The sequence below is a fragment of the Dipodomys spectabilis genome, unplaced genomic scaffold, assembly GCF_019054845.1.
Source record: "Dipodomys spectabilis isolate Male_0828 unplaced genomic scaffold, ASM1905484v1 ptg000188l, whole genome shotgun sequence".
In the NCBI taxonomy this organism is placed as follows: Eukaryota; Metazoa; Chordata; class Mammalia; order Rodentia; family Heteromyidae; genus Dipodomys; species Dipodomys spectabilis.
Genome location: NW_024870865.1, coordinates 3,070,029 through 3,097,646, shown reverse-complemented (window position 1 = coordinate 3,097,646; position 27,618 = coordinate 3,070,029). Strand labels below are relative to the sequence as shown.

Genomic DNA, 27,618 nt, shown 5'->3' with positions numbered 1-27,618 from the left:
GTCCTGGAACACTGGCCCCTGAGCCTCTGCAGCCTTCATTCTACCCTCCCTGCCTTTCCTGGTCTGTCCCTTTACTCCTGGACACTGCCTTTGCCTTCCTTCTTAGCCTCCTCCTACTCCAAAATCTCTGGTCCCTCACAGCCTCCTGCTGCCCCCATCCAGAGCCCCCTGTCGGCGGCCTTCAGCCTCTTCCCTCTTCCTCCTTCCCATCCCTATCTTTCACCTTCTCTTTCCTACTCTTCTCACTTTCTTTTATAATTAATGATTAGTTTTAATTGGTTTGCTTAGGCATCCTGACAGCAAATTAACAGAAAGCAACCAAGGGCTGCCAGGCTTGGATGGCAGACCACTGTGCTTGCTCCGCTCTGGCCAGAGGGAGAGAGAGCCAGGCTGACCTAACAGACTCACTTCCTGGCCAGGGGGCTGGGCGGGCTCCGGGGAGGCCACACCTCCCCTGGACAGGTGCAGCAGTCAAGGGAGGGAAAGCAGCACAGGAGGCCTCCCTCCGTCAATTTTTGATGTGCTTTTGCTTTTATTCTCCTCAGTCTCCTTCATACCATTTTTCAGAAATTACGACCCGGCCAGACACCAGTGGTTTATGCCTGTAATCTTAGCTCAGGAGGCTGAGATTTGAGAAATCACAGTTCAAAGCCAGTCTCAATTATCTACCAAAAAAAAAAAAAAGGCCAGAAGTAGAGCTGTGTCTCTAGTGATAGGATGCTAGCCTTGGGCAAAAGAAGCTCTGGGACAGTACCCAGGCTCTCAATTCAAATCCTGGGACCAGCCACCCTCCCCCCACCACCCCCAAAAGGGTATAGGCTGGATAGAAGGTGGTGAGGGTTTCTGCTTGTAGTCTAGGGCAGCGCTTGATTTTCTTTTTGTTTATTTTTTAACTTTTCTTTTCTGGGGCTCAAACCCAGGACGTTGCACTTGCTAGGCAAGCACTTTGCCACTGAGCTACATCCCAGCCCAGGATTTGCTTTTGAAACCGCTGTCCTTAGTTGTGCTATGGCTCATGGGGTTGGCAGCTTGGCTTCTCTGGGGTCAAAGAATCTATTCTTCCACATGGACAGAGAAGAGGTCAGCGAGGCTATGGTCACTGGGAGCTCTGCTGCCTGCCAACAGTCATTCTATGATAGCCTCTAAGCCTCAGGACCTGGCTCTTCTCCTGAGCCCTCAGCTTTCCAGCCTCAGTTATCTGATCAGAGTAGTTATGATTAAGAATATTGGATGGATGGATGAATGGATGGATGATGGGTAGGTAGATGGTGGATGGATGGATAGATGGATGGATGGATAGATGGATGGATGGATGGATAAGTGGATGGATGTGTGTATGTGTATGTATGGATGCATGGATGGTGGATGATGATGATGGATGGATGGTAGAGAGATGGATGGTGGATGGATGGATGGTAGATGGATGGATATGGTAGATAGGTGGATGATGGATGGATAGATGGTGGATGGATGGACTAGATGAATGGATGGATAGATGGATGTATGGGTGTGTATGAGAGTAGATAGATGAATGATGGTAGATGGATGATGATAGATGGATGGAAGGGAGGGTAGAAGGAATGGATAGATGTGAATGGGGATAGATGGGTGAGTGGTGGATGGATGGTTGGATGCGTGTGGATGGGTGGATAGACAGATGGATGATGGATAGGGGAGGGTGGGGTGATGGATTGTTAGATGGCAGAATGGGTATGCTGAGATCTCTTGGACACTTTCTTCCATGACCTCTGAACATATTCTTTTTCTTTCTTAGCCTAGAAGGATTTTACTTAGCCTCTATCAGTAGGACCTTTATCCTGGAGTTTTCTAGTTGCTCTATACCTCCCTCAGTCTGAAAGAATCTTTCCATGATGGGGTCAACTTTCTCATTTTCAGCTCCTCCTGGGGCATGTGGTTCACTCACTCACAGTGTCAAAAACAGCCCACCAGGTACAGCGAGGAATGGAGACAGGAAAAGATGCCCAGGAAGGAAAAGAGGAATTGATGAAGTGGAAGCCTAGAATACACCCAGGGTTCTAGATACCCCCAAGAGACAATGTCCATGCTGCTGTCAGCCAGGCTACCTGTCCTGGACAGGGGAGGGGAGGGCCTGGGGGGCAGGCTTGTCCTCGAGACCCGGATGTACACATCCCCAGCCCCTCCCCCGCCCTCCCTCAACCCCGACCAACTCTTGGAAAGTTTCCTCCCGATTGTTCTGTGTGATCAGATCTGCAAGTTGCTCTCTAAGCTTCTTGTCACATTTTGACTTAATGAAGTGCAACTGCTGAGGGATTTGGGTTCAGCGCTCCGGTCTCCCGCGCTCCCTTGTTGTCAGAAAACAGGGGTGGATGGGGACAGCAACACCGCACTGCAAGTCGTTATCATTCCGGTCAGTCTGTTTAACACAAAATTAAACAAAGAACTAATTAGTGCCTCATGAATTAATAAATGCACAGTTGCCGGGGAGGAGGGGAGGGGAGAAAAAGGTGGTAGAAGAGAGATATTGGAGTTGCGGAGTTGGGGGGCTTTGGGGGTTCAAGGGAGGCTGGCCCGGCCGCCTTGACAGATCGCAGGCAGGAGAACTTGGGATGGACAGGATTTAGATGATACTTCCGGCCGGAACGCGGGCCTTGCCAGCCAAGCCCATCCAGCGCCTTCCAGAGGACACTTAGGGGGTCTCCATGCGGGGCCTCCAAGACCTAGACCACAGTCCTTTACTTCGCCCACCTTGCCTCTCCTCCCCAACTCCGTCTCACTAGGCCTCGGCCTGCCTTTTCCACCTCTGCACGGACTCTCCCTTTTTTTCCCTCTACTCCCCAATATCTCAGCCGCCCACCTCCAGCTCCCCCTGTCCAGGCCAGATGGAGGGCTGTCTGATGCCCCATGGGGCGGCCCTCCCCAAAACACTCTATGTCTGGGCATCAGCCCTTTCAAAACCTGTGTCTGGCAAGGTGAGCTCTGCCCTGGTGGGCACCCGTGCCCCAGCAACCCAGCAGAGGCGGCAAATGCTGGCAGAGAACAGAGCCTTCCTTAAGAGGGCATGTCAGGTACAATTAGCATTACGTGTCTAAGTATGTCCTGGGAACGGGAGAGCAGGCCGTGGGACTGGGTGGCATTCCGGGAGTCCTGTACAAGGTCACCTCATTTCTCGCAATCCCCCCAATCTGATTTGGGGATTACATGGCCTAAGGAAATTGGTGTTATTCCTCTTGCATCATTGATAAGCCATGAGTGAGTGAGTGAGAGAGAGAGAGAGAGAGAGAGAGAGAGAGAGAGGAGAACAGGGAGGGACAGGGACCAAACAGCAAACCTTCACAGCATCTGGTCTGGGTGGGCAGGCAGAAGGCTCCGTGCGTCTTCCCTCAACAGACTCGTCTGTTCCACTTGAATTTGACTCCCTGAATTCCTGCTCTGGTAGAAGGCGTAAGCCTGAAAGCTGGGGCAAGTTGTACGTTGGGTAAAGAGATTTATGTTATCAAGAGATTTTCCTCACCCCGGGTGGACCCCCCAGTGGGGGCTGGCATAACCCCAAGTGGGAAGTACTGTCCACAGCATGTGCCTATGGACCGGGCCTCCTGGCGCCTGGTGCTGATCTGCTCTTGCCCCTTCGACATGCGGGAGTCTACCATTTTTATTTCCAGGAGCCAGGAGATAAGAATGAGGAGTGATTGACACTGTATTCTGTCATTGTATCCCCGCTCTGTCACGATAGCTTCACAGGAGCCTGGGGGCCCGTGACCAGGGCCCCCTCTGTGTCCCCACTTCATCTTTCTCCAGGGAAGAGTTTGTGAAGCATGGTCTGACTACCTGGTTAGGGGTCTCACGAGGGCTGTACTTCCCTCTATTTAGTCCCTGCTACTTGCTGAATTTTCCAACTCTGGTACCTAAATGGGCCACAATCGGGGCTCACTGAGCACGCCTGAACTGCTGAGCCCCTCTGCCTGGCCCTGGAATCATCTGCCCTTCTACCTCTGGGTGACAGGGAATCCTGAGACACACAGAGATGGAGGGTAGGAGTGCCAGGGGCTTCCTCTGCAAATGCTAACAGGCTCCTTTCTCCCCCGCAGGATGGAGTGACCCCCCAGCTGTGTTCGAGGTACCTGCAGGACCTGCTATAAGGTAAGGCTTCAGCCCCTTCCCCGATCCTGTGTCCTCCCTGCTCCCACCCCCTGGCCTGACAGACATGTCGCCTTGGGCTGGGTTGTGAAGTCGGGGAATGGGAGCAACTGGAACCAATCCTGCATGGTTCTTTGTGTTTGTTTATTTGTGCTAGTCCCAGGGCTTGAACTCAGGGCCTAGGCGCTGTCCCCGAGCTTTTGTTGCTCAAGGCCAGCACTCTTATCATGTGAGCCACAGCTCCACTTCCAGCTTTTTGGGTGATGAGGAGTCTCATGGACTTTCCTGCCCGAGCTGGTTTCGAACCACAATCCTCAGATCTCTGAGTAGCTAGGATGACAGGCGTGAGCCACGGAAGGCCTGCTTCCTGCTTTCTTAGGCTGGAAGTGAGCTGGGGGTGTATGGATAACAGGCTTGGGTAGAGGCTCATGCTCCAGGCAGCGCAGGTAGCTGGGCACCTCGGTGCCTGGGCTCAAGCTACCTGGAGGATCCCACAGCTCCGTCTTCTCCTTTAGAGGCTGTGTCTCTGGGTCTCAAGAGCCCAGTGACTTTCTCCTTCCTTAATCGCTGATGAGAAGGGGCCACCCTGTCCTGGCTTGCCCAGGGCTTCCCAGGGGCTGGACAGTGGTCCTCACGGGCTGTCACAGTCCCCTGGTGGCTTGAGGAACCGCAGGGCCACCGGGCCTCGGCCCCAGGCAGTGCGGTGTCAGAGGTGACCGGTGGAACGCCAGTGTTATGTAAATAGAGGGGCCTGCCTGGCGGGCGAGCTGGCTGGCCGCAGCCATCCATCATCCTGGCTCTCGGCGGGGCAGGGCACAGACACGGCACCGTGCGCTTGGCTCCAAACCTGTTTGTTTTCCCTTTGTCTCTTGTGTTTCGGGAGGCCTCGGCTGCAACCGGGCTCCGGGTTTTGTCCCGTTGCCCTCCTCCCACTAGGGAGGATGGGGGGAAGGGAGGAGAGCCCCCCCCCCAGGCTCCCACCGCGGCATCCCTTTAGGACTTCAAAGGCTCCCCAGCATTGTCTGCGCTGGCAGGCAGTGGCCCTGAAAACGTGATCAGAGGCGGCCCGGTGTAGGGCAGGCCCGGCCTGCGCCCTGCACTCTTGCTGGGGCGCATGGATTCCTCCCTTTGCTGCCAGCACCACCCTGGTTACAGCACCAACTCCTGGGTCCTCCCTTGCCTGCCTTTCTCTTCCCAGGCCCCTTCCTCCCGTCTGGCTGCTCCTTCCAGGCATCTCCAGCCTCCACCCCTTCCTACCATTGGAAACAAACTCAAGCATCAAGGAAGGGCTTTCCAGGATCGGTTTCCTATACCAGGCAGGCCTTGCTCTCTTGCTTCTCTTTGTCCATCTGGGTACCACTGTTTTGTTTCATCTGTCCTGAAGCACAGGCCTAGATACCCTCCGTCCCCAGGCAACACCGCAGAGCAGACATCCTAGTCCTCAAAACCAGTTCCAGCGGCTTCCATTTTCTGGAGCAGCCCTGGGAAAACTATTACCCTTAGCTTACTTTTGGCCACAGACTGTTGTTTTTTTTTTAATTAAATAAAGTTTTATTAGAAACAATCTTACCAGCCAACACTAGCAGCTCATGCCTGTAATCCTAGCTACTCAGGAGGCTGAGATCTGAGGAATCGTGGTTCAAAGCCAACCCTGTCAGGAAAGTCTGTGAGAACTCTTCTCTACAATGAGCCAGCAAAAGGCCAGGAGTAGAGGTATGGCTCAAGTGGCAGAGCCTTGAGCGAAAAAGCCAAGTGAAAGTATGAGGCCTTGGGCTGGGAAGGTGGCTCAGTGGTAGAGCGCTTGCCTTGCATGCATGAGGCCCTGGGTTTGATTCCTCAGCACCACATAAGCAAAAAGAAAAAAAGCCAGAAGTGGCGCTGTGGCTCAAGTGGTAGAGTGCTAGTCGTGAGCTGAAGAGCTGAGGGACAGCGCCCAGGCCCAGAGTTCAGGCCCCACGACCGGACCCAAAAAAAAAAAAAAAAGGATGGGGCCTTGAGTTCAAGCCCCAGTATGGGCACAACATAAAGAAAAAGAAAGAAAAGGAAAGGAAAAGAAAAAATAAAGGAAACAAGCATGTTCATTCATTTTCAGATTGTCAGTGGCAGAGTAGAATGGCTACATCAGAAACTCATCTACCAAGCAGGAAATATTCATTAACTGGTTCTTCACAGAAATAAGTTTACTGGCCCCCACCTTGCAAGGTCCCTGTTCTCATTTTCCCTCTCTCATCCTCCCTCTTTGTCATGTTTGGGTGTGCAGTTTCCTGCTATGAAGTGCACCCACGGCCATCATCCAGAGCCTCATGATGGGGCACAGCAGGCCGCATGCAGCCCCGGTCTGTTAGGAAGGCCCTGTGCCTCTTTTCCTTAGGGCCTCATTCTCTGCTCGGTTCCTCCTTCCTGGAAGTCCTAGCTCTTCTCTTCTGCCAGCTCTAGAGTTCTTTCTCTCAGCCTCCCTGTGTTTTTCTCCTGTCACCTTTTTTTGTTGTTGTTGGTTGTGGGTCTTGAACCCTGGGTCTGGGCGCTGCCCCTGAGCTCTTCAGCTCAAGGCAAGAGCTCCACCACTTTGAGCCACAGTGCCACTTCCGGTTTTCTTGTGGTTAATTGGAGCTAGGAGTCTCACGGACTTTCCTTCCCAGGCTGGCTTTGAACCACGATCCTCAGATCTCAGCCTCCTGAGTAGCTAGGATTACAGGCTTGAGCCACTGGCACCCGGCTCTCCTATCACCTTTAACTAACTTCAAATTGGTTATTTCTTTTTGCCAAGAAATGGGGTCCTCCTTTGCTCCCTCTGAATCTGAGCCCTTGGGGAGGGTAAGGCTCCTGATTCTAGGGACCTGTAAAAGAAGATCAAGCCCCTGTGGGTAGGCTGGGTAGTGCTGGGTTTCTCACATCTGTTTCTAAGCCCCTAAGAAGGATCTCAACCTCTCTGAGCCATCTTCTCCATCTGCAAAATGAAGTCCTGACCGCCATATGCTGCAGGCTGTGGCAAGGAGGATCTGGGTGCTGGAGGAGGGGGAACAGCCGGGAATCTGGCAGCCAGGCTTCAGTTTTGGCTGAGAAGGCTCTGTAGGTCACTCAGTGGGCACTTGCTCTGTCTAGAGTCCCCTAGTGTGGCACCATGACTGGGGACTAATGTGGGAGCCAGGCTCCAAGCCCTAGAGAAAAGACAGACAGGGAGGGGGGAAGAAAAAGGAGCATTGCACGGCCAAAGTCTGTGCTGCTCAGCTCACTGGCTGCCCTCTTCTGCTGGCTCTGCCGTCGTGGAGACGTCTGGCCTCTGACCATCTTTCCTCCCCTTCAGACTTTCTCTCTGCACCCCTTAAGTTTCTCTCCCTCCTGGCCTTCCCACCACCCATGTCACCACCACCACCCCCAACTCAAAGCTCCCTCTCTCTCTCTCCCTCTCTCCCCCTCTCTCTCTCTCTCCTTTTCATCTACTCGGAAGGCTTTACTTTACTTCCTTGTCACCCTAATTGATTGCATTAACCTTTCAGCGTATTGGATTTCCCCGGCATCGTGCAGAGAGCCCTGTGCAATATGCTTATAATCTGAGCCATAATGGACAGTTTGCAGTCAACAAGCCCCTTCTCCCATAGGCCCCGTTGACATCTCTCTTTCCCAGGCCACCCTGGCCACTTCCCTGGCTGGCAGGGGTGGGGCAGTGCAATGGGGCTGGAAGGAAGTGGACACACACTTGGACCTGCTGATGTATTCCCCTGCCTCTCCTCTCCCTCTGGCCCTGCCTGGGGCCTTGCATCTCCTTTTCCAAGCTCCCTGGCCCAGTGCCTGCCCGGCCTTGGGTCTTTGTGAGTCCTCTTGGCTTGGCTTTCTACTCCTGGGGAACTTGAATAAGTAGCTGCTGGGGCTGGCTTGGAGTTTGTGAATGAGAGCTCCTTATCCCATTCAGATGACTCTCCGCGCAGACTGTCCCCGAGAGGGGGACATCTCTGGTCCAGACTGGCTTTTGAGGTGATGGAAAGGGCTCTGTGGACTTTCTAGAAGCTGCACCACTCCTGGAAAAGGTGTGGAGGAAGCACAAAGAAGACAGGGGGAAGTGAAAGAACACAGTCAGGGCTGGCTGGGGGTGAGCCAAGCAGCGGGACTTCCCCCTAGTGAGCAAGGACACTAGGTTTCAGCCCTGTCTGCTGTGCTCAGGCCAGCTTCGTGGGATTTCAGTTGTTGGTGGGAGATGTCGCTGGGTCTTCATTGACTAGACCCAGCTGAAAGGTGACTGAGGAAATAAAGCAGTAAACCGGGAGAAACCGCCATAGGGCAGGGGACCAGTGGAAGGGAGCGAGGGAAGATTTGGTAGGACCTGACTCCTGGATGTGCACCTGTGAGTCCAGCAAGAGACAGAAGAGCCAGCCCTAGACCAGCATCATGGTCCTGGGAGCTCAGCCCCAGGCTGACTTTCAGCCCATCAGTCCTGACCACAGCCTCGGCCCAGCAGCCTGATAGACTGAGGCGTCACTCACGATGAGACGGGATGTCAGGTTGAATACATTAGTGTCAGGCTGGAGGAGCAGGACCGAAGCTCCCATTAGCCCTGGTGGTACTTCCTCTCTCCCGCTCGGGTCTCTCTCCAGCCCTTTGCCCGTCGTCTTCTTCTGCTGACCACCCCCACCTCCGTCCATCACTCCATCAGCTCCATAGGGCATGCTTTGGCAAGAGAGGGCTAGACCTTGGTCCTTCCCCTCCTCTCCCAAGGATTTTGGGGGTGGGCAGAGGGCACGGCAGGGAGAAGGCAAGCAGCGAGTTAAAGTTTGTGATTGTCAGTGTCAGAAGATGCTAAATAACCCTGTAACTAGTATGAAGGTGAATTCACGGTCTGCTGCACACGGAGAATATGAATGTCTGCGAGACGGGCAAGTGTGCTGCCCGGGAGTCCGCCTGCCACGGTGGGCAGCCTCCTCTCCGGGGACCAGAGGGAGGCAGGCGGAGGCCATGCACTTTCCCACCCCTGCCAGGGAGCAGCTGCCCAAGAGCCCCCACCAAGCCCCTGGAGGCAGCTGAGCAGCCTGACAACCTGCCGGCCCTAGCCACGGACCCACGGAGGCATTCGTGAGCACCAGCAGTGTCTGCTCACCGATCCCAGCTCGGGCATGATGCTGATTGACAGCGGGCCCTTTATTGAGCACTTACTTTGTGCCAGGCCGTGTGCCCTAGCCACAATGCCAGGGTTGCAATTAGTCCTCCCTTTTCTCCTCACTCTCCATTTTTTCATCACCACTTTGTTGAAAATAGAATCCCCACACCATAAAATCCACCCTTTTAATAATACAAAATTCAGTGGCATTTAGTGTATTCACAAAGCTGTGTTAACCATCACCACTGTGTGTGTGTGTGTGTGTGTGTGTGTGTGTGTGTGTACAGGTACAGAGGATTGAACTCAGGGCCTGGGTGCTGTCCCTAAGCTTTTTGCTCAGGGCTGGTACACTACCACTTGAGCCATAGCTCCACTTCTGGCTTTTTTGGTATTTAATTGGCCATAAGCATCTCACAACCTTTTCTGCCAGGGCTGGCTTCGAACCACGGTTCTCAGATCTTAGCCTCCTAAAATCACCACCATCTTATTTTTATAACATTTTCATCCCCCCAGAAAAAAACTCAAGACCCTTTGTCGCTCCCCACAATCCCAGTCCCCACAAACCTAGGCCCCAACTCGTTTAGGTGGGAGGCTCCAAGAGGGCCGGTGACTTAAAATGGCCCAGCCTGTGGATGATAGAACTGGGATTTGAATCCAGATGGAGCGACTCCAGAGCCAGGGCTCTTGTGAGAGATGGTTCGATGTCCTGGCTGCTTGGGCCCGCCACCCCACCCCCACCCCCACCCAGCACATGTTTCTGACGGTTTGGGCTTGGGTCTGTACATGCCCCATCCAGACACATAGCCCAGGCAGCAACACGCATCTCTCCTCTCCCCAGGTACACCAGAGACTGTGCAGAAAAGCTTTCCACACACCTCTCCAGACTCAGCCAACCTCCCCTCCCCTTGACCCTCCCCCTGCTCACCTCCACAGCCATGTTCTTGGGAGGTTGGCTGGGCACAGGAACTGGAAGCAACCAGACAGCCCAAGTAGCCAATGAGGCTTAGGTGGTTTGGGAGTTTTAAAAATGAGAAATCCCCGTGTCTTGTGATAATTGTAAATGAAATCAAGTGCCAACACAACATTCCAGAACAGGTCCCTGCCCAAGTCAGGGCCACGGGCAGGGCTGTGCCCACAGAGCAGGCCCCCAGCCCCGTTCCCTGTGTCCCACCCACCCTGCGGCCTCCCTTCCCTTTCTCGCCTGCTCTTTGGCTTATCTTCTGCTGTGTCTCACCCATTTTTAGTCCCACCTGCCTTTCTCTTCTCTCACACCCCACTGTCCCACCCCAAAACTTAAAAAAATAGAAAAAGAAACAGCTTGGGCCGCCAGGCTCTTGCACTTGCAAACTTTAGGAATTAGTGTGAAACTGTCTCTGTGCCTGATAAGAGATAAATGCGAGGACCAGAGACAAAGGGAAAAGTAGCCAAGAGAATGACTCTGTTGGGTTGAGTGTGGGGTTGTTTTTTTTTTTTTCCTCCTTCTTCTCTCTCCTCTAAAGCGGAGGATCCGGCCCGGCCAGTTTGGATATTTATTAAGAAAAAGCCAAAGATAATTAACTTTTTTGTTTTTGTTTTGTTTGCGGGTACCTCCCCTGCTGGCACTCCTGGCTGCCTGGAGGATCAGACTTGCCTGCTGCTCTCTGGGTGTTGGGCTGCCGGCAGGTCTGTGCTAACGCCCTGAGTCTGCCGGAGCCATCAGCTGCCCCCCACAAAACACCTATCTTGGTTTTAGACCCCTATGCCACCACCGATGCCACCTCCCCCGGCTCTCCTGACTCACAGAACACCCTTTAGAAGTGGGTAAGTGGTGTGGGGGAGGGGTTACTGTTGGGATTTTGGTAGCATTTCCCTTAAAGGGGGGGGGCATTTAAGAGTAACTCCCCAAGAGGGGTCACTCCTTCCGGCCGGCTAGCTTCCCAGGAGCAGCAAAGGGCTGGACGCATTGGGTGAGCCTGATTTGAGCCTATCCCAGGAAGCTGGAACTCTGCCAGGACCTATGGTTCCTGGAGATGCCTTGAAGAAGACTTTGGGACACAGAACCCCTCCTGTGGTGTCTGGCTACCCTCAATGCCCGGCTTGTGCCATTCCCATCTCTGATCCAGCCTAGGCTATCGGGTCCCTGCTGATTGGTCAGAGAGTTGGGGCTTGGGCAAGTTGCTGACTATATCTGATCAGCTGCCCTGGAACTACACGGAGTCCTGACGCCAAGCAGTGGCCTGAGCCCAAGCCTAGCTCATAGGCCAAGAAGATGGCCCTAAGAATTAGTGACCTTCTGGGGGCGGGGGGGGGGGCGGTGGAGGGGAGCAGAGCTGAGGGCAAACTCAGAAGCTCCGTCAGCCAGGAGAATGAGAAAGGTTGGCAGCCAAAGCTGGCTGGGGGTAAGGGCACGGATCGCTCCTTGTTAGACTAGTGTGCCTTGGCCCCTCCCCTGCCAGGTCCCTCTTCTCTGTAGCCCTGGCTTCATCCCAGCTGGGCAAGGAGACAGCCATTGAAAGGATCGAAAGGTCCCTCCAGGTGAGAAAGCTGCTTTGGAACTGGACGTAGAAAGGAAGACATTTTTCAAGGATTTTGCTGGCCTTTTTTTTTTTTTCTCTGAAATATAAGGATGTGCAAATTTTTTTTTTTTGGTTTCAATTTAGCATTGGAGAATTTTATAATTTAGTAATTAAAATCTCTGATAGGCTTTAGAAATTGCGGCTAATTGAATTTAATGGGAAGATGATTTTCAATTTTATTTGATTACCGGGACCCCTGGCATCGGTATTTATGGGAAAAAAATGGGAAATGTGCTGTGTGGGCTAAGATGGCATAATTGAATTAGGGATAATCGGATTTCTCCGTCATGAATTTCACTATAATTTTCCTATAATTTTCCATTAGATATCTAGTTTACAAATATTCACAAAGAAATGAAGCTCTTTCGGAATGGAGATTGCTGGCTAACAGGATTATAGGCCGAGCGGCCGTGCCAGCCCCGGCCCTGCCATAATGCAATCCCTGTGTCTGCCTTACACTTAGCGTGGCCTCGGCTCCTCTCTTCGCCACCCACCCTGCTGCTCCTTCCTCCCCTTTGTTTTCTCCTCATCCTGGTTTCCCCCCTAGTTCTGACACCCGCCTGTCCGTGGCCCATGATCTTGGCTGTGTGGGAGCCGAGCCCAGGCCCAGGCCATGGCGCTTCGGTTCTGCCCTCTTGTACCCCCCCACCACTCCTTACACTCCCACACTTCCGGTCCATCCACACTGTGGTGCTCCCTGACACCCTCCTCCATCATCTGCCTGAGGAACACACTCACACACAAACACTCGGGCTCCCTCGCAGGTGCGAACATGCTTGTTCTCATGCACACGCAGTCTTCTGGCCAAGGCTTCTGTGCCCTGGCCCAGTCGCCTTGTCTCAGAAGGAACCAGTTTATTGGGATCCTGGGGTGGGGTGCAGGAACAAAAGGAGCTTTGTTCAAGTTTATGTGAAAGTTACCAATTCAAAATGAGAACAGATAAAGCATGAGATACCTGGTGTGTAAACAGGTTGGTGAGTGAGAAGGCCTGGGGCTCGGGAGGGAGAGAGAATGAGTGGGCACACTGGGGGTGCAGAAAGACGGGAGCCAGGGTGGCAGCTTGACTGGGGAGAGGGGGTGATCCTGTGGGATACCTGGGTGGGTGCGATTGCTTTGGGTGTCTCCTGCTCTACTCTTTTGCGCTTGAGGTGGGTGTCGTAGCAGGAGTGGAAAACTCTAAGCCAGGGCCTGGAGTCCAAGGGGAACTGTAGCATTGGGTGTTCCATTCCCTGAGTACAGGCAGGAATCGCCTCATCCGGGCCCAGCCTCTGAATCTCACAGGTGTCTCACATCCGGGTCAGCAAGGCAAAAGTGGGTCTTAGTCCTAAGAGACGCTTGAGCTCCAGCTCTCTGCCCTTGGTGTGGGCACATAAGCAGAGGGAGAGATCTAGGGACTTTCCATCACACAGCCTCGACGCCTCAGCCTTCTGCTTAGACCTCAACTCCTAACATGCTAAGTTGGCCTCCGTGTTTTGTTGTTTGTTTGTGTTTTTGCTTCTCTGATCTATTCACTTCCCCCGAAGGCTTCCTGCTCTGCAGCAGGGCCTGCTCTGCCTGTGGTGGCTGAATTGTGGCCACCGATCTCCAGGCTGCCCACACCTCTCTCCACCAAGGGTGGCAACATGGTGGCGCCTCTGGATGTGCTGTCTTCTCCCAGCTTTCTCCAGCCTGCCCTGTCAGCCACTCCTTGCCAGCCCTTACTAGAGGCCACAGGTTTTGGGTGGCCAATCCATTTGGCCCTACTTTGGGAAATGGAAGGAAAGATGCTCTCTTGTCTGCTCTTGTCTTGACCTTGCCTCTTGACCCCTCCTCAGGGGTCAGCCCTGCCACCATTGACAGGCGCAGAGGGATATTCGGAGCCAGCCAGAGTCTATATAGGTCTCTGAAGCAGGGGGTTCCTCATCTGTGCAGGTATCTTCAAATAGGCTCAGAAATTACCCATCCATACCTGGCATCAGGCTTCCTTCTACATACCTAGAGGCCCGCAAGGGAAGCAGAGGCGCAGAACTTGGGTATGGGGTTGCTTTACCAGGCAAAGCTGTAAAGAGCAAAGTCTTGCTTTGGGGAGTCCTGGGTGGCAGCCCTCACAGGCACGCATGTGCTCTAAAGTACCTCTGGACATAGATGCGCCCCTCCAAGGGCCCAGTGAGACCTTTGGGGGAAACTGTGGATTTGGTTTAAGGACCTCTGTTCCCTTATTCAGGGTTTTAGGCTCAGTAAAACTGGACCTCTCCAACTGTTGTTTGTACCTAGGGATGGGGGTGTCCTGGAGACCATGTGGAAGCCAGGAATGGGGGGCTGCTAAGAAGGCATTAGGGAGAGAAGTGGAAAGAGAGAGGAGCAGCGCTGCATTCTTTGTGAGGCCATTTAGAACTAAAGAACAGTCTGAAAGAGAGAAAAAGAGGGAGAAAGTAGGAGAAAGAGTAGATTGTTAACTCCCTTGATGTCTTTGCCCCAAGGCCTCTTTGGGCCCCTCCCTTTGCAAAATAGAAATATTGCAAAAATAGGCCAGCGCCATCTTGCTGAATGCTTCCCAGACCAGGGAGAGCCTGGCCCTGCTCTCCCTGGACGCAAAAGGCGGTGCGGCCTCTTCCGAAACTGGAGGGAAGGAACGGAAGGGAGAAAGACCAAGGCAGCCGTCTGGGTCTCCTAGGGAAAGGGAAAGCTGGGGGGGGGGGGGGGCGGGGTGGCAGTACAACCCTTCCCCGGCCCTGCTTCCCACAGGGAGCGCTCCTTGCGCCCTTCCAGGCCAGATGGATAACTGGGGCCATTAACGTTTATGGCTACAGCAAGGGCTTCTGGGGCTGGTGAGGTACAGCTGAGAGACATCTCTGGGCTAAAGGAAGAGTTAAGGAGAGGACACAGTGGTCCAGTCCCAGGCTGGCAGAGACAGGAAATGAGGACCGATGGCAGAGGGGGCCGGGCCCGCCCCAGGGACCCCGGGGACAGGACCCTGGCCCTCGGGCTGAGGGGCGCTGGGTCCCTGGCAGCGGCCCCCAGGGACCAGGTGGAGGGGGGCGGGTAATCGATGGCGCGGATCGCTGGGTGGAGAGGAGGACCGTGCGGGGAGAGGAGGGAGACGGAGGGCGAGGGGCCGTGAGGGAGGAAGGGGCGCGTCGGGCAGGGCTGGTGGCCCCACTTCAGGCTGGAGGAGGAGGGAGAAAACCCGGGGACAGAGTCGTGGTCTCCCGGAGAAGCGCCCGGCAGCAGGCGCGGAAGGGCGCCGAGGCCCATTCCAAAGGCAAAACCAGAGCAAGGCGATGGAAAGCCCGGAGTGAGTCCCCGGGCGCGCGCGCACGCACGCGCGGGCGCTCCCCGGAGCGCGTGGCCGGCGCGGGGCAGCGCGCCGCCGCCGCCGGGGAGCGGCCCCGGCTGACGTGCGACTTTCCCGGACACGCCCAGCCCCGCCGGCCCGGGACTCCTTTCTTCCTCCAACTCCCAGAGACAACAGCAAAATGACGGGCCCGGGTTGTGCGTGGAGGGAGGAGAGCGCCTTGCCGCGCGTGGGCTCGCACCTGCCCGCCCGCCCACTCGCCCGCGCGCACGGAAAAGTTTGCGCCGGCGGGTGCGCGCGCGGCGGCCGTCCGTCCGCGCTCGTGGAGCCGGAGCGGCGCGTGCCAGTGCGCTCGTGCTCGAGCCCCTCCCCCTAGAGTCCCCGCCTCCCTCCTCCTGGAGTCAAAGGTTTGGGGAGTCACGGAGCCAATAAGGCCGCCCGACAGTCCGCCTAAGCCGGGTTGCGGGGCCGCGCGCAGGGGGAAGCGGGGGAGCGAGCGTGCGAGGCGCGGGGCCGCGCGGCGCGCTCTGGACGCGGCGCGTGCACGCGCCCATTCACCTCCAGCACCGCGCCGGGCTGGACGTGCGTGCGGGCGGGCGCGCGGGCGGGCCGAGTCTGATCTTTCACCTGCCGGAGCCGCGCGGGCCCGGCGAGGGGCGGTGCCGAGGCCGCCCTGCCAATCACCTCGGCGCCTGGCAGCGCCCGGCCGCTCCCGCCCGCCCGCCCGCCCGCCCGCTCCCTCCTGCCAAACTGTTACCCTGAGTGTTACCGTCAGGAGCAATGACATCAGGGTTTTAAAACAACTTGTTATTCGGGGAGTAATCAGTTGCAATTAGGCATTAATTAAGTATTATGAAAGTTGATTATTTAAGTGAATTCGGCTTTCGACTCTCCGACTATGGTGAGTACCGAGAGCGGGCGGGGAGGGCCGGGCCGGGCGAACACGGCGGACCCCCCCCCCCCTCGCGGAGTGGCGGGCCGGGGTCGGGGCCGGGGGAGAGGCCGGGGTGGGGGGGCGCTCGGCCTCGCCCGCCGGGTCCCCGGGGCCGCCGCCGGGTGGATCGCGGCCACCCGCCGGGTGTAGGGAGCTCGGAGCTGCGGGGAGCGGGCGGGCGCAGGGCGCAGGGCGCGGAGCAAACTTTCCGGGTCCGATCGGGGCCCGGCCCGGCCCGCGCCCCCCAAGCCCGAGATGCGCCAGGGCCCGCCGGGGAGGGACAGCGGGCCGGCGGGACCCGGGGGCCGGCGAGACACTAAACACCTTCTCTTCTCTTCTCTTCTCTCCTCCTCCTCCTTCTTCCCGGGCTGTTCCTCGAAGAGTTTGGGACCAAGGAGCGCAGAATGGATCTTGGAGCAGGTACGGCCGGTGGGAGCCCACGCGAGGCTCTTTCGCTTTTCTTTCGGCTCTTTGACGGAAGTTCTTCTTTTTAGCCCAATGAGCTGGCGGCTGAGCGGGGTGGGGGTGCGGGCCGGCGCCGGGGGGTCGGGCCGCCGGCCGCCGCCGTCCCTGCCCTCCCTGCTTGCTTTCTGGATGGCAATATTGTTATTATTCGCTACTTGTTTAGTGACTGTGACTAATTTGATGCTTGTCATTATGAAAGAACCGAGAGGACTGGGAGCTGGGGGGGGGGGGCGCCCAGAGAGAGGATTTAGGGGGTTTTGGTGGGAGTTTCTGTTCTCCATGGTTTGTTTGTTTGTTTTAAATACATATATATGTCTTTCCCATTTCAAAGATCCCTGTGTGTCTAACCTATGGGGTGTGTGTTTTTATTTTATTTTTTTTTAGTAGGGGGGTGGTTTAGTTTTTGAAAGCAGCGTCCTGTTGGGAAAGGTGGTTAGTCTGGTTTCGGGGCGACTGTCTCAAGGTAAAGGAATTTAATTTATTTGGGACAAGGCTGTGTCGGATGATCAAGCTGCTTATTATGGCTAATGAGTGTTTTTCACCTGAGAATCTGTGGGCTGAGGCTGCTGTTATCAGTTCAAAGTGAGGGGCCCAGGACTCTCTCCCAGTCCCCTTTTTAGCCCCCACCCTGGGAGGTGGTGATGGATCGACCTAAATTTAGGCTTGTGAGTTTGGGGAATCTGGTAAGAAGCTGGGGTCAAGCTCCAGATAGCAGACCGCTGGCCTGGAGGGCAGAATTTATCCTGAGAATTTGGTGTCTTGCTGGTTTTGATCTAATTTTATTCAAGCGTTCCCTCTAAGTGAGTTGAATGTGTTTTACTTTAAGGCTCCTCTTTGGCTTCCCCCAGCCTTCTTTGATTAAAACCCAAGTTTTGACCAGGACCCTCATATCTCAGTCATCAAAACCATCTTCCTTCTTCCTACAAGAAACAAACTGGTTGCCAACTCATCAAAACTGATGAGGGGAATGAAGGCGGTGGTAGTGGTGGGTGTGAAGAGTTGGGCTTAGAATTGTTCATGCTAGGTCCCACTTCATGGTTTCATCTCTTGGGACTCAGGAGCTGACATCTGACCCTCTGAGGTCAAAGGAAAGACGGGAAGGTCAGGAGGGGCAGTATATGTGGGTAGTTGGGGAAAGAGCATGGTGGCTGGCTCTAAGAAAGGGTGTAAGATCTGGGGGACGGGACATCCAGAGTCCAGACTCTGTCCTGACAGGTGAGATCTTGGCTAATGAAATATGGAGGTCCATTGCCCAGGTAGACCTCCATTGCCCAGGTAGAGTGTGACACCCCCTGCTGGGCAGAGGGTTGAAGGTATCTGAGGCCACTGCTGCCACCCTGCCCCTCCCTGCCTTCCCTCCCCCCTCCCACCCACAAGAACAGACCCACCCCTCTCACTAATCAGGTGTCTCATCGCCTCCCTCTCAGACCCCACCCCCTCTCTTCGGAAATGAGGCCCCCACCCATCCCGGCCTAGAAGCAGAACTCAGAGATGCGCCAGGAGTTTGGCTCCTCCCCCTACCTGGCGTTGGCAAACCTGCTTGTGGGCGGGCACAAGGGACCCAGGTATTACTCAGCTGGAAAGCAGGCCCTCCTGTTTTCCTCCCTAGCAGGCAGCCAATTGGAGCTGGCACCCATCCTCCTGCCATGCCAGGCCCTCCTAGGCCCCTGTGGGTCACTCCTCCACAGCTCTTCTGGGAGGGGTCCTGAGGGCCTGGCAGGAAACAAGGGGCAGAGACTCCCATGGCACCTCTTGGGGCCTTAGGAAGGCTTACTACTCCCAGCACTCCAGGGACAATCTTTGGAAACTTTTCCTAGAAGCCAGAGGGCCATGGAGGTCAGTGGAGCGGACACTCCCATTCCCAGTGGGACCCGGGCCTGGAGTCTGGCCACGCAGAGAAGGGAGGTCCAGGATGTCAAAGTTCTGTTTCCTAGAGAAGGCATCTGGTAATCCTGTCTGCCTCTTCTCTGAACTTGGAAGTTTCACTTAATCTCAGCACTTCAGAAGAAAAACACTTTTTCCTCACTTCTAAAAAAAAGGGAAGCAGATGGGGACTCCGATCTGTCTCCTCGGAGCCCGACTCCGGGGCAACCCGGTGCTCATCTTCAGGAGCTAGGAGCGACTCCCTTGACCTCCCGAGGGCACAGGGGACACAGCCAGGCCTCAAGCCTGGCGCAGTGTGAGGCTCTCTTCCTTTGGGAACAGCCCAGGGATGACTTTGGCTGTTAGTACTGGTTGAGGCTGGAGACACAGGCCCCAAAAGGTATCTAGCCCCAAGGGCCTCCAACAAGTACTGGAACAGGATCATGCATTACCTGCCGTATCCTCCAGCTCCGGACGTATTTACCGTCCCAAAACACTCTGGTCACAAGTAAACCAGTGGCAGGAGACTCCTTCTCAGGAGGAGACAGCAGGACCTCAAGACCTTTGGGGCCATGTGGACCCCTTTTCCTTCACCATAGTTCAGCCAAGGGCTGGATCAATCTGGACGTCTTTAGCAATAAAAAATGCCGATGTCGTCCTAATTCACCAGGCCCCGAGATGACAGCAAATTTACATTTTTTAATTAAACTAGCAGCCAGTTTTTATGAGAGGGGGTTGGGTTATGCAAATCAAATGGTTGTGTACGGAAGATTAGGAGAGTTTGGGAATAAATTCCACAAATGCTAATAAAAAAAAAAGAAGGAGAGCAAGGGAGGGAGCAGAGAGAGGAAGAGAGGAGGACATAGTTCCATTAGGCCCTTTTAGAGTGATTTCCCTTGGGGAGGGAGTGAGAGGGGGGAGGGGAGCAGGAAGCTTTCAGACACAGGTAAATCCATCCTGCAGTTGGGAAGCTCCCCTAGATTACATTCCCCCCAACACACATACACACACACACACACCACACACCACACACAGCTGAACACACTGGGAGCTTGGATCAAAATGGCTATAAAGCAATCGTTGCCCTTGATTATCTGGGATCCATTTGTAATGCCCCTCTTTCCCAGGGGAAGCTGGGTAAGGAGGTAAGGAGGGGCTGTCCCAGTACAGGATCCAAGGCAGGCTCTGCTGGGGAAAAGGCCAGATAGACAAGAGGGCAAGTTCAAAGACGTGACTCTGTGTGTGTGCACGCGCGCGCGTGTGTGTGTGCACGCGCACGCGTGCACGTGTGCCACCCACACATGCTCCACATGGCTGCAGCCATATCATCTGGGAAAGTTGGATGTCATGCTTTGAATCAGGGATTCTCTTATGTTTTAAGCAGAAGCCCTTGCATGGCATATTGGCCCAGCCTTCAACTGTGAGGAGGTGAGAAAGGGTGGGGTTAGAGAAGCTGAACAAGGAGGCTCCTTAGCCTGGTTCTTGGAGTAGAGTTTCCTAGTAGCCTAGGCAAAAGGAGACAGGCTGCAGACTTTTCTCAGGTGGGGTTGGACCCCAGGAGGTAAAGAATCTGGCTTCCCTAGCTCAGCCGCTGTGGCCCACATGTTTGCCTGACTGCTTCACACCTGAAGAACCTCTGTGAGATCAGACACTGCCAGCAGAGGTTCCTGGGACCCTCGCTTGCTCAGGTTCCGCTCCACCCAGCCTGCTGCAGGAATCGGGAAAGGGCTTGTGTGTTTCTGCGCCTAAGGATTTTATGCTGGGCTTGGGGTAGAGCCCATTGCCCTTGTGCTGTTCCTTCCTTCAGACTCACTTGGCCAGAGGCACCCACTAAACCAGTCTAAGCTTGGCCCGGTCCCTGCAGCCAAGCTGGGCACCGGTTTTGCCAGTCTGCTCCAGGGGGTAAGTGCTCTGGTGCCATCTTGGCAGAAAGGAGCTTGTGGAGCCAAAGGCGCCAATGGGCTGTATTGGAAATAGTGAGTTTCCCGATGCCATCCAAACAGGCCGGCTGTGCACTGGGCAGTGACACTGGGAGGGACTTGGATGTAAGAGGATCTTTAAGATCTTTTTTTTTTGGTTGGTTGTGAGGCTTGAACTCAAGTCCTGGGAGCTGTCTCTGAGCTCCTTCACTCAAGGCTAGTGCTCTACCACTTTGAGCCACAGCGCCACTTCTGGTTTTCTGGTGGTTCATTGGAGATAAGAGTCTCACAGACTTTCCTGCCTGGGCTGGCTTTGAACCGCTGTCCTCGGATCTCAGCCTCCTGAGTAGCTAGGATGACAGGTGTGAGCCACCAGCAGCTGGCTCTTTAAGATCTTGCATTCTTCCCTTCTTAACTTGATTTTGTTCAGTGAGGCAGGTGTCCTGAGAGGGGTCACGGGGAAGAAAGGACATCACTGGGAGCATCTCCTTGACAGGAAGTATTTTGAGATGGATCTCTGGACAGGTGAGGCGGTCTTGAGCCAGCCCCGGTACCTATTAGAAGACAGCAAAAGGCAGGCTGACAGGCTGGGCAAGGCCCTTCCTCTCCTACAGGAGGCAGAGACAGCCATGGAGGGTCTGGAACTGACCTAGGGAGATCCCACCCTAGGCCTTTGTTCCCATAGGAGGAACCAGTGGGTATGGAGGGGACCCATGAACTCTCCAGGAGAGGCGCTCTGAGAGGCTGGCACCAGCCAGGCCCTGGCCTGGCCTCCTCAGCGGTGCTGCTGCTCCCCGCCCCCACGGGGAATCTGGCTGCTTTGCAGCTTGGGTTTTTATGATGGAAAAATAAAATAAATGGAGGCACCTTTGGAGGGCTGAGTCACGGCAGCAGTATCTCCTCATTAACGCTCTGCCCCTGGCTCAAGTCCCTGCCCACTGCCCAGGCCGTGGGTTGGGTGGGGCTTACGAAGGCTCTTGGCCTGACTGCTTGGCTCCCTGGATCCACCGGCTGGCCCACTGTTCTGATGGGGGTCAGCCGTTTCTCCAGGCCTCGGGCTTGGCATCGAATTCTGCCCTTCCTGAACTGGTGTTTGGACCTTGGCTACCCTGGCTACTGCCACCATTGATGCCTCCTCCTTCTCTTCCGCCTCCTCCCCTCTTCCTTTCTTTACTCTCTTCTTCTCCCTTCCTCTTTTGCTTCTCCTTCCTTTCCCCACTCTTCTTCTTCCTCTTGTTCCCTCTACTCCTCTTTTATTCTCCCTCCTTTCCCCCCTCTTCCCTTCTTCCTTTCCTCATCTTCCTTCTCTTCCTCCTTGCTTCTCCACCTCCCCTCTTCCTCCTTTTTTTTCTTTCTTTTCCTCTCTTTCTTTCTTTCTTCCTTCCTTCCTTTCTCTTTTTTGTTGGTCATGGGGCTTGAACTCAGGGCCTGGACACTGTCCCTTAGCTCTTTTGCTCAAGGCTAATGCTCTACCACAGGCCAACTTCTGATTTTTTTAGTGGTTAATTGGAGATTAGAGTCTCATAGACTTTACTGCCCAAACTGGCTTCAAACCATGATCCTCAGATCTCAGCCTCCTGGGTAGCTAGGATGATAGGTGTGAGCCACCAGTGCTCAGCAGTCTTCCCAGTTTTCCTTCTCCTGGTCCTTGTCTTTGGAGAGGGAAGGAAGTTGCTCAGTAACAATCATGGACTCTAGGTGTCACGTGGTGGTGCCTAGCCTGGGTCTAGCGTGAGTAGGAAGGCTGAGGAGGAGGAGGGACGGTGGGCAGGTGTGTGGAGGAGCCCATGGTCCTGTCAGGTGCTTGAGAAAGGCCGCAGCCCAGGGACCAGTGTGCATCTGTGGAGCTGACCTGTACCTCACACTTGGGGCTCTCAGGATGTGCACACCCCATCATGGAAGAATCCCCTCCCTGGGCAGATGGCGAGACTGCAATTCAGCAAGACTCTGGTGGGTTCAGAGGTGCAGAAACTCAGGCTGCTTGGACTCTCCCTCTCAAAGGTGCAGGCCTGCCTGATGGAGGGGTCCGCTGTGAGACACTGCTGTGAGACATAGCCACCAGGCTGGGAATGGTGTGGGAGGGGACCAGGAGCATGCGCCCCCTCCCCCACTTGCCTGGTCTTCCTCACTCCTGCAGAGAACAACATTGCATGACCACTTCAGGGGTTTTCTTTGCTTGGCCACCCAGCTTCTGCAGACTGACCTTTCTTATGCTTACCTTTTTGGCCGCCCCCTCACCCTACTTGCCATCTTGCCAGCCTCTTACCCAGTTGGACCTGGAAAGAGATCAGAAGCTGGCCAGAGCCTGCTGCTCTGTGGATCTGGGGGGCCAGGGCATCCCTGGCTCATGTGCTCCGTTCCCCCGGGACCTTGTTCAATTCTCCTGCTTCTCCTAATGGTGACCATTAGATATGACCATTAGCTGCCCTCCCAGTGTCTTCTCCCAGTGCCTGGTATGGGAGCACCTTCCTGCTGTAAGTGCCCGTGTGGCTGGTCCATGGAGGTGCCTCTTCCCCTCAGTGCCTGCCCGGCTTCTTGAGTAGAGTAGAAGGAGAAAAGCAGGAAATGTTTCGGCTTCTCAGGAGCTTTCTAGATGCTGATTTATAGGAAGGAGTAGGGCTAGGATCAAGGTTGATGAGAGGAGGCGTACGGACTAAGCTAGGTGTTGCATGGTTGGATGGGAATCCCAGCAGCTACTGGCTTTGACCATGGCTCAAAGTAGGGAAGGCCTGATGTATGAGAGGTCAGGCTGCTGCCCAGGGAGACCGGAGGGAAGTAGCCAGTGGGGTCTGGGCCTCTCTTCTGCTTCCTGCTGGCCCACCTCCACTCCTGCCCAGTAGATTTCCTCTAGGCCAGGACCAGTGCAGGGAGAGGTTGTCAGGAGCCTCACGATCCCATGCTGAATCCATGGGTTTCAGACCTCTGCCCAGCATGTAGTGTTTGGACTGCTCCTGCTAAGAACACATCCTACAGGCCTGCCCTCTAAGGTCTCTCCCGGCCCTATTGGCCTTGCTAGGGTCCCTTCTTCAAGCCTTCTTGTTGGCTTCTGGGCTCAGGCCAGGGTACTGCCTGAGAAGTACATCTTCTCCCTCACTGCCATCCTGACCTCAGATCCTACTGCTCAGTGCCTTTCTCCCTGCCACCTGTGCGGAGGAGAATTCAAGGCCAGCCTAGGCCAGAGGGCCTGGTCCACCAAAGGAGGATGGGCAGGGGATAGATCTCCTGTCCAGCAGGGGGCGCTCTCTGTATCTGCCCCAGTCCTCTCAGGGGCCTGGTCGTGTGGGCCAGTCCTGGTCCATGTCTTCCGGTCCTGGTAGAGGAGGGGGAGCGTACCCTCCCCACCCCACCCCCAGGTTCCTTGGCTGAGTTTGTTTTGCCAGGGTGACCTGTTTAATCATCTCATTTTCTGGTGGCCGTTTATTCCTCGTTTCCACGGTTACGGCCCCATTAAGGGGAGAAGCAATAAGGCAGCGAGTCAAACAGGTAATAAAAACATTAAAGCCCATGTGCACAGGGAGAGGACGGTGCGGGGGAGGGGGCTCAGCGAGGTGAGACGCCCAGGAGCAGCCGAGGTGCGGGGCCGCGCTGCCTTGTCCTCTGAGGCCTCCGGAAGACTGTGCCCCGAGACCCAGTACGCAGCCCTGGGTCCCCTGGGCAGCCCTGGGTCCCCTGGGCAGCAGGCTGCACGTGGTGATCAACCAGCAAGCAGCAAAGTGAAAGGGACCAGGGACTCCAGCTCCCCAGGACTGTCCCCAGCGGCTGGGGTGACCTGCGTCCAGGCCCCGCCCCCCCCTTGGGTGGGGATGGGGGTGGGGGATGATTTCTGACATTGTTTTCAGCTCTAGAATTTTTTTTTTCTGCCAACTTTATCAGAAAGCATATTTGTGGTGAGTGCTGCTCACAGGGCCAGTCTGGTGAGTAAACACTCCTGGCGTGAACGGCCCTGTGACCTTGAGAAAGAAGCGTACAGCAGTAGGGGCCAAGGACACTCGGGGAGAAGAGGGCCGAGCGGCCAAAGTCTCCATGAGGGGTGGAGGACCTGCTTAGGAAGGGATGCCGGGGGGGGGGGGGGTGTCTGGGGGGGAAGGACCGGAGGGACACGTAACTCAGGCTAGGTATGTGATTTGCCCCTGGGTGGACAGCCCAGTTACTGGCCAGTTTCCCCAAGGGCTTCCTTCCTCCCATAAGTGGACACTGAAAAGCCACAAGGAAAGTTCACGTACATCCCTCCTAGTGCTCTCCTCTCCCCCTCCCTTCCTGGGAGCTTCCTGGGTATGTGGTCCTCTGCTTGCCTTCAGGGCTGGCCACTGAGAGTCCACGTTACTTGGCGGGGGGACAGCAGAACACACAGCAGGCCCAGAATGGTGCCCAGCGCCTGTGGGCTGGTGAGGTGCTTGCTTTTTTTTTTTTTCCTTTTCTTCCCCCCCCCCCCCCCCCCACTGCTCTCTTGCAAGCACATGGAGGCCTATGTTTGATTATTAATTTCAAAGTTGATTCTGACTCAAGAGGGGAGAGAGAAGGTATGGGAAATGGGGAAACCCTTTTGGCTGGGAACCGTGCCTTGGGAATGGGCCTAGATGAGTTAATATTCCGATCAAACAATTAAAAATAGAAAATGCTCCCGGGGCACCAGCTGCCGAGGCTCTCGGCAACTGTCACCAGCGGGTTCAGGGGGCAGGTGGTGCTGGAAGGAGCCTCTCCACAAACAGCACAGCTCAGAGGTTGCAGTGTGTGCTGCTCTTCAGTCCGGGACAGGCCTCGGTGCTCCTGGCTCCTCCCAGCTCCCCTGCCCCCTCCCCGCCCAGGGCTAGCGCTCTGGTGAAGTCATCGCCAGATGCCTTGGTAATTGCTTTAAGAATCCAACTTAAAATAAGATGAAAACTTATATTCCTGGGTGAGGAGGAATAATTTCCCATCTAATAGTGGATTAATGGAAGGATTATAGCAAGGGGGGAGAGGGCTGGTTGGGCAGGGGAGGGGCTGCTCATCTGATAAATCTGAAGTCTAACCGAAGACCTGGGCCAGGCCCCCACTCCTGCGGTCCTCTTGGGCTGCACCGTGACCTGTTCAGGTGGAGGTCAGTGTCCCTTCTCGATGACAGGAACCAGTGTTTCAAAGCCGAAGCAGGAGAGGTTCAGGTCTGCCCTTACTCCCATGGGCGTATAAAAGGCCCCTGTCATCAGTGTCCCCAAGAAGGAGGGACCTCAGGGGCCAGTGCCATACAGACTCTGGGCAGTCTCCACCGGTCAGCACTGTGTGCTGAGAAATGCCTAGCGCTGGAAAGACACACATTCCTCCCCCACTTGGTCCTGCTTGGGGCTGGAAGGAGGGTGGGCTGTTTGACATGGTCTTTTCCTGAGGTCCCACCCTGCTGGACACCTCCAGAGGTCAATATATCCGGGCCAGGAGGGGGAACTGGAAACAGGCCCCACCTTGCCCCCTAGGTAGGTGGGGATGAAGGGTTGGCCTCCTCCCCAAGGCCTGCTCCTGGGACTGGCTCATTTCAGCTAGATGCACAGCACCTCCCAGGCCTGACAGGACTTTGCCTGAAAACCAGGGGGCTGGGGCATTAGAAGAGAGCTTGCAGCTGTGACTCCACCCCCTTAAACACAGAAGCCTTTCCACCAACTAATCACGGCCGGGATGGGGCTTCTGGAGAGGACAGGAACCACATAAACAGCCCCCCACCATACACCCCATTTACCCACACTGTGTGTGTGTGTGTGTGAAAGAGAGAGAGAGAGAGAGAGAGAGTGTGTACTAGGTCTTGAACTCTGGGCCTGGGTGCTGTCCCTTAGCTTCTTTGCTTAATGGTAGCACTCTACCACTTGAGCCACAACACCACTTCCAGCTTTTTGACGGTTCATTGGAGGTAAGACCCTCACAGGCCTTCCTGCCGGGGCTGGCTGTACACTGTGATCCTCACAGGCCAGCCTCCTAAGTGTGACCACTAGTGCTAGGCTAGCACTTTCCTAGAGATTCAGAGAATGCCAGACCTAACACCCCATCACTCTTCATCAGTTTCCCTGGAGAAGGACAAGGAGTTTCCCTGACTCTTGGGCGGGCGGGCGGGTGGGGGCTAGGGACGTGGCTTAGTGGCACAACACCTTCCTAGAATATGCAAGGCCCTAGATTGGGGGGGGGGGGGAAGAACCCACGTATGAGGAAACAAACTTGTGTTTCTTTCCAGATAGCAGGAGACAGAGTGTGCCCTGCCAGGGGACCCTTCACATGGCAATGTTGAGTGGAGGATGGCATTTACGGTGCCACCCAGCCCTCGTCCCAAACATCTCTGGGCCGTATGCCTATCGCATGCGTCCTTGCAGACGTTTCCCTAGATCTTCTGTTCACTCACTGTGCGCTGAGCTTTTGCAGGAAAGCTGCATGTTCCGCAAGCCCCCGCGGTAGCTGAGCTCCAGAGAGAGGAAAAGAGATATTGGGTGGGGTCTACTGACTCATCCCTGTGACTTGGAAGTGAGTGGACTGGACCAGGCACTTGTGGAAGCCGTGGAAATGAGTGGTGTTCCTTCTCCTAGGAGACAGGTGTGCAGATGCACGTTTGTAAGAAGTGGGGAGACATGGGGCTCCTTGCCTTGGCTCCCTGGGAGACCGGCTCAGGAGGGCGTCTCCCCCTGGCGGGCCTGGCTCCTGGAACTGACAGGGCTACAGGGTAAACTGACCACTTTGCGGACAGCTGTTCCCCCAGGGGAACCTCAGCCTGAGCTGGCCATCTTTTGTGGAAATGGATTCTGAGAGGACCCAACTTTCTTCGTCCCAGAGCTGACCTCCTGCTGATTTCAGAGTTGGGGAACAGCCTGGTGTTCTTGGGGGAGACTTGGTGGTACTTCCTGTGGCTCCTCCACCCGGTTCCCGCCCCCCACTGCCTCCAGACCCAAGGAAGGAGTTATGGAGCAGTAGAGCTGAGAATGTCTAGTCTAAACAACCCAGAAAAGCGTGGCCCAGGGAGGAAGACAAGCCAGCCCCACCGATGGGGAGATCGGGCTCCTGGTGGGGAGCAAGCAGCTTCCCATGGGAGCTGGTGTGTGGTCCTTGCTGTTCAAGCAGAAACATCCATAGGAGTGAATTGCAGGCCCTGCTTTATTGACTTTTTCTCCTCCCCACCCCCAAGCTGGGGCAGTGGGCAGGATAACTAGAGGACAGGGGATGGTTGCCAGCCTATAGAGTCTCTTTCTTAGCCATGCCAGACACCCCATCCCAAATCAGCGAGGCCCTGGCCTTCCGTAGCGCCTCACAGGTGCCTTTCCCTGGCCTGCTGATGGCAAGGGTTGCTTGGGGAGGAGGGGGCTCCTCCGGAGCCAGATCCTCCCTCAGTGGCTGGGAGCAGGGCCCTGAGCCGGGAGGACCGGGGATGTTTTCTGTTTCCGGGTCCCTCGGGGGCCCAG

The 27,618-nt window shown here is 55.4% G+C and overlaps 1 protein-coding gene across 1 annotated transcript in view; it reads left to right on the top strand.

The window, feature by feature from the left end:
- Positions 1-15,804: 15,804 nt before the first annotated feature.
- Positions 15,805-27,618, top strand: part of Casz1 (castor zinc finger 1) — a 54,627-nt gene continuing 42,813 nt past the window's right edge. The window contains exons 1-2 of the mRNA XM_042695696.1: positions 15,805-15,935; positions 16,350-16,388. Of these exons, the coding sequence (XP_042551630.1) occupies positions 15,887-15,935; positions 16,350-16,388 (88 nt within the window). The 5' untranslated portion in view covers positions 15,805-15,886. The remainder of the gene's footprint in view (positions 15,936-16,349; positions 16,389-27,618) is intronic.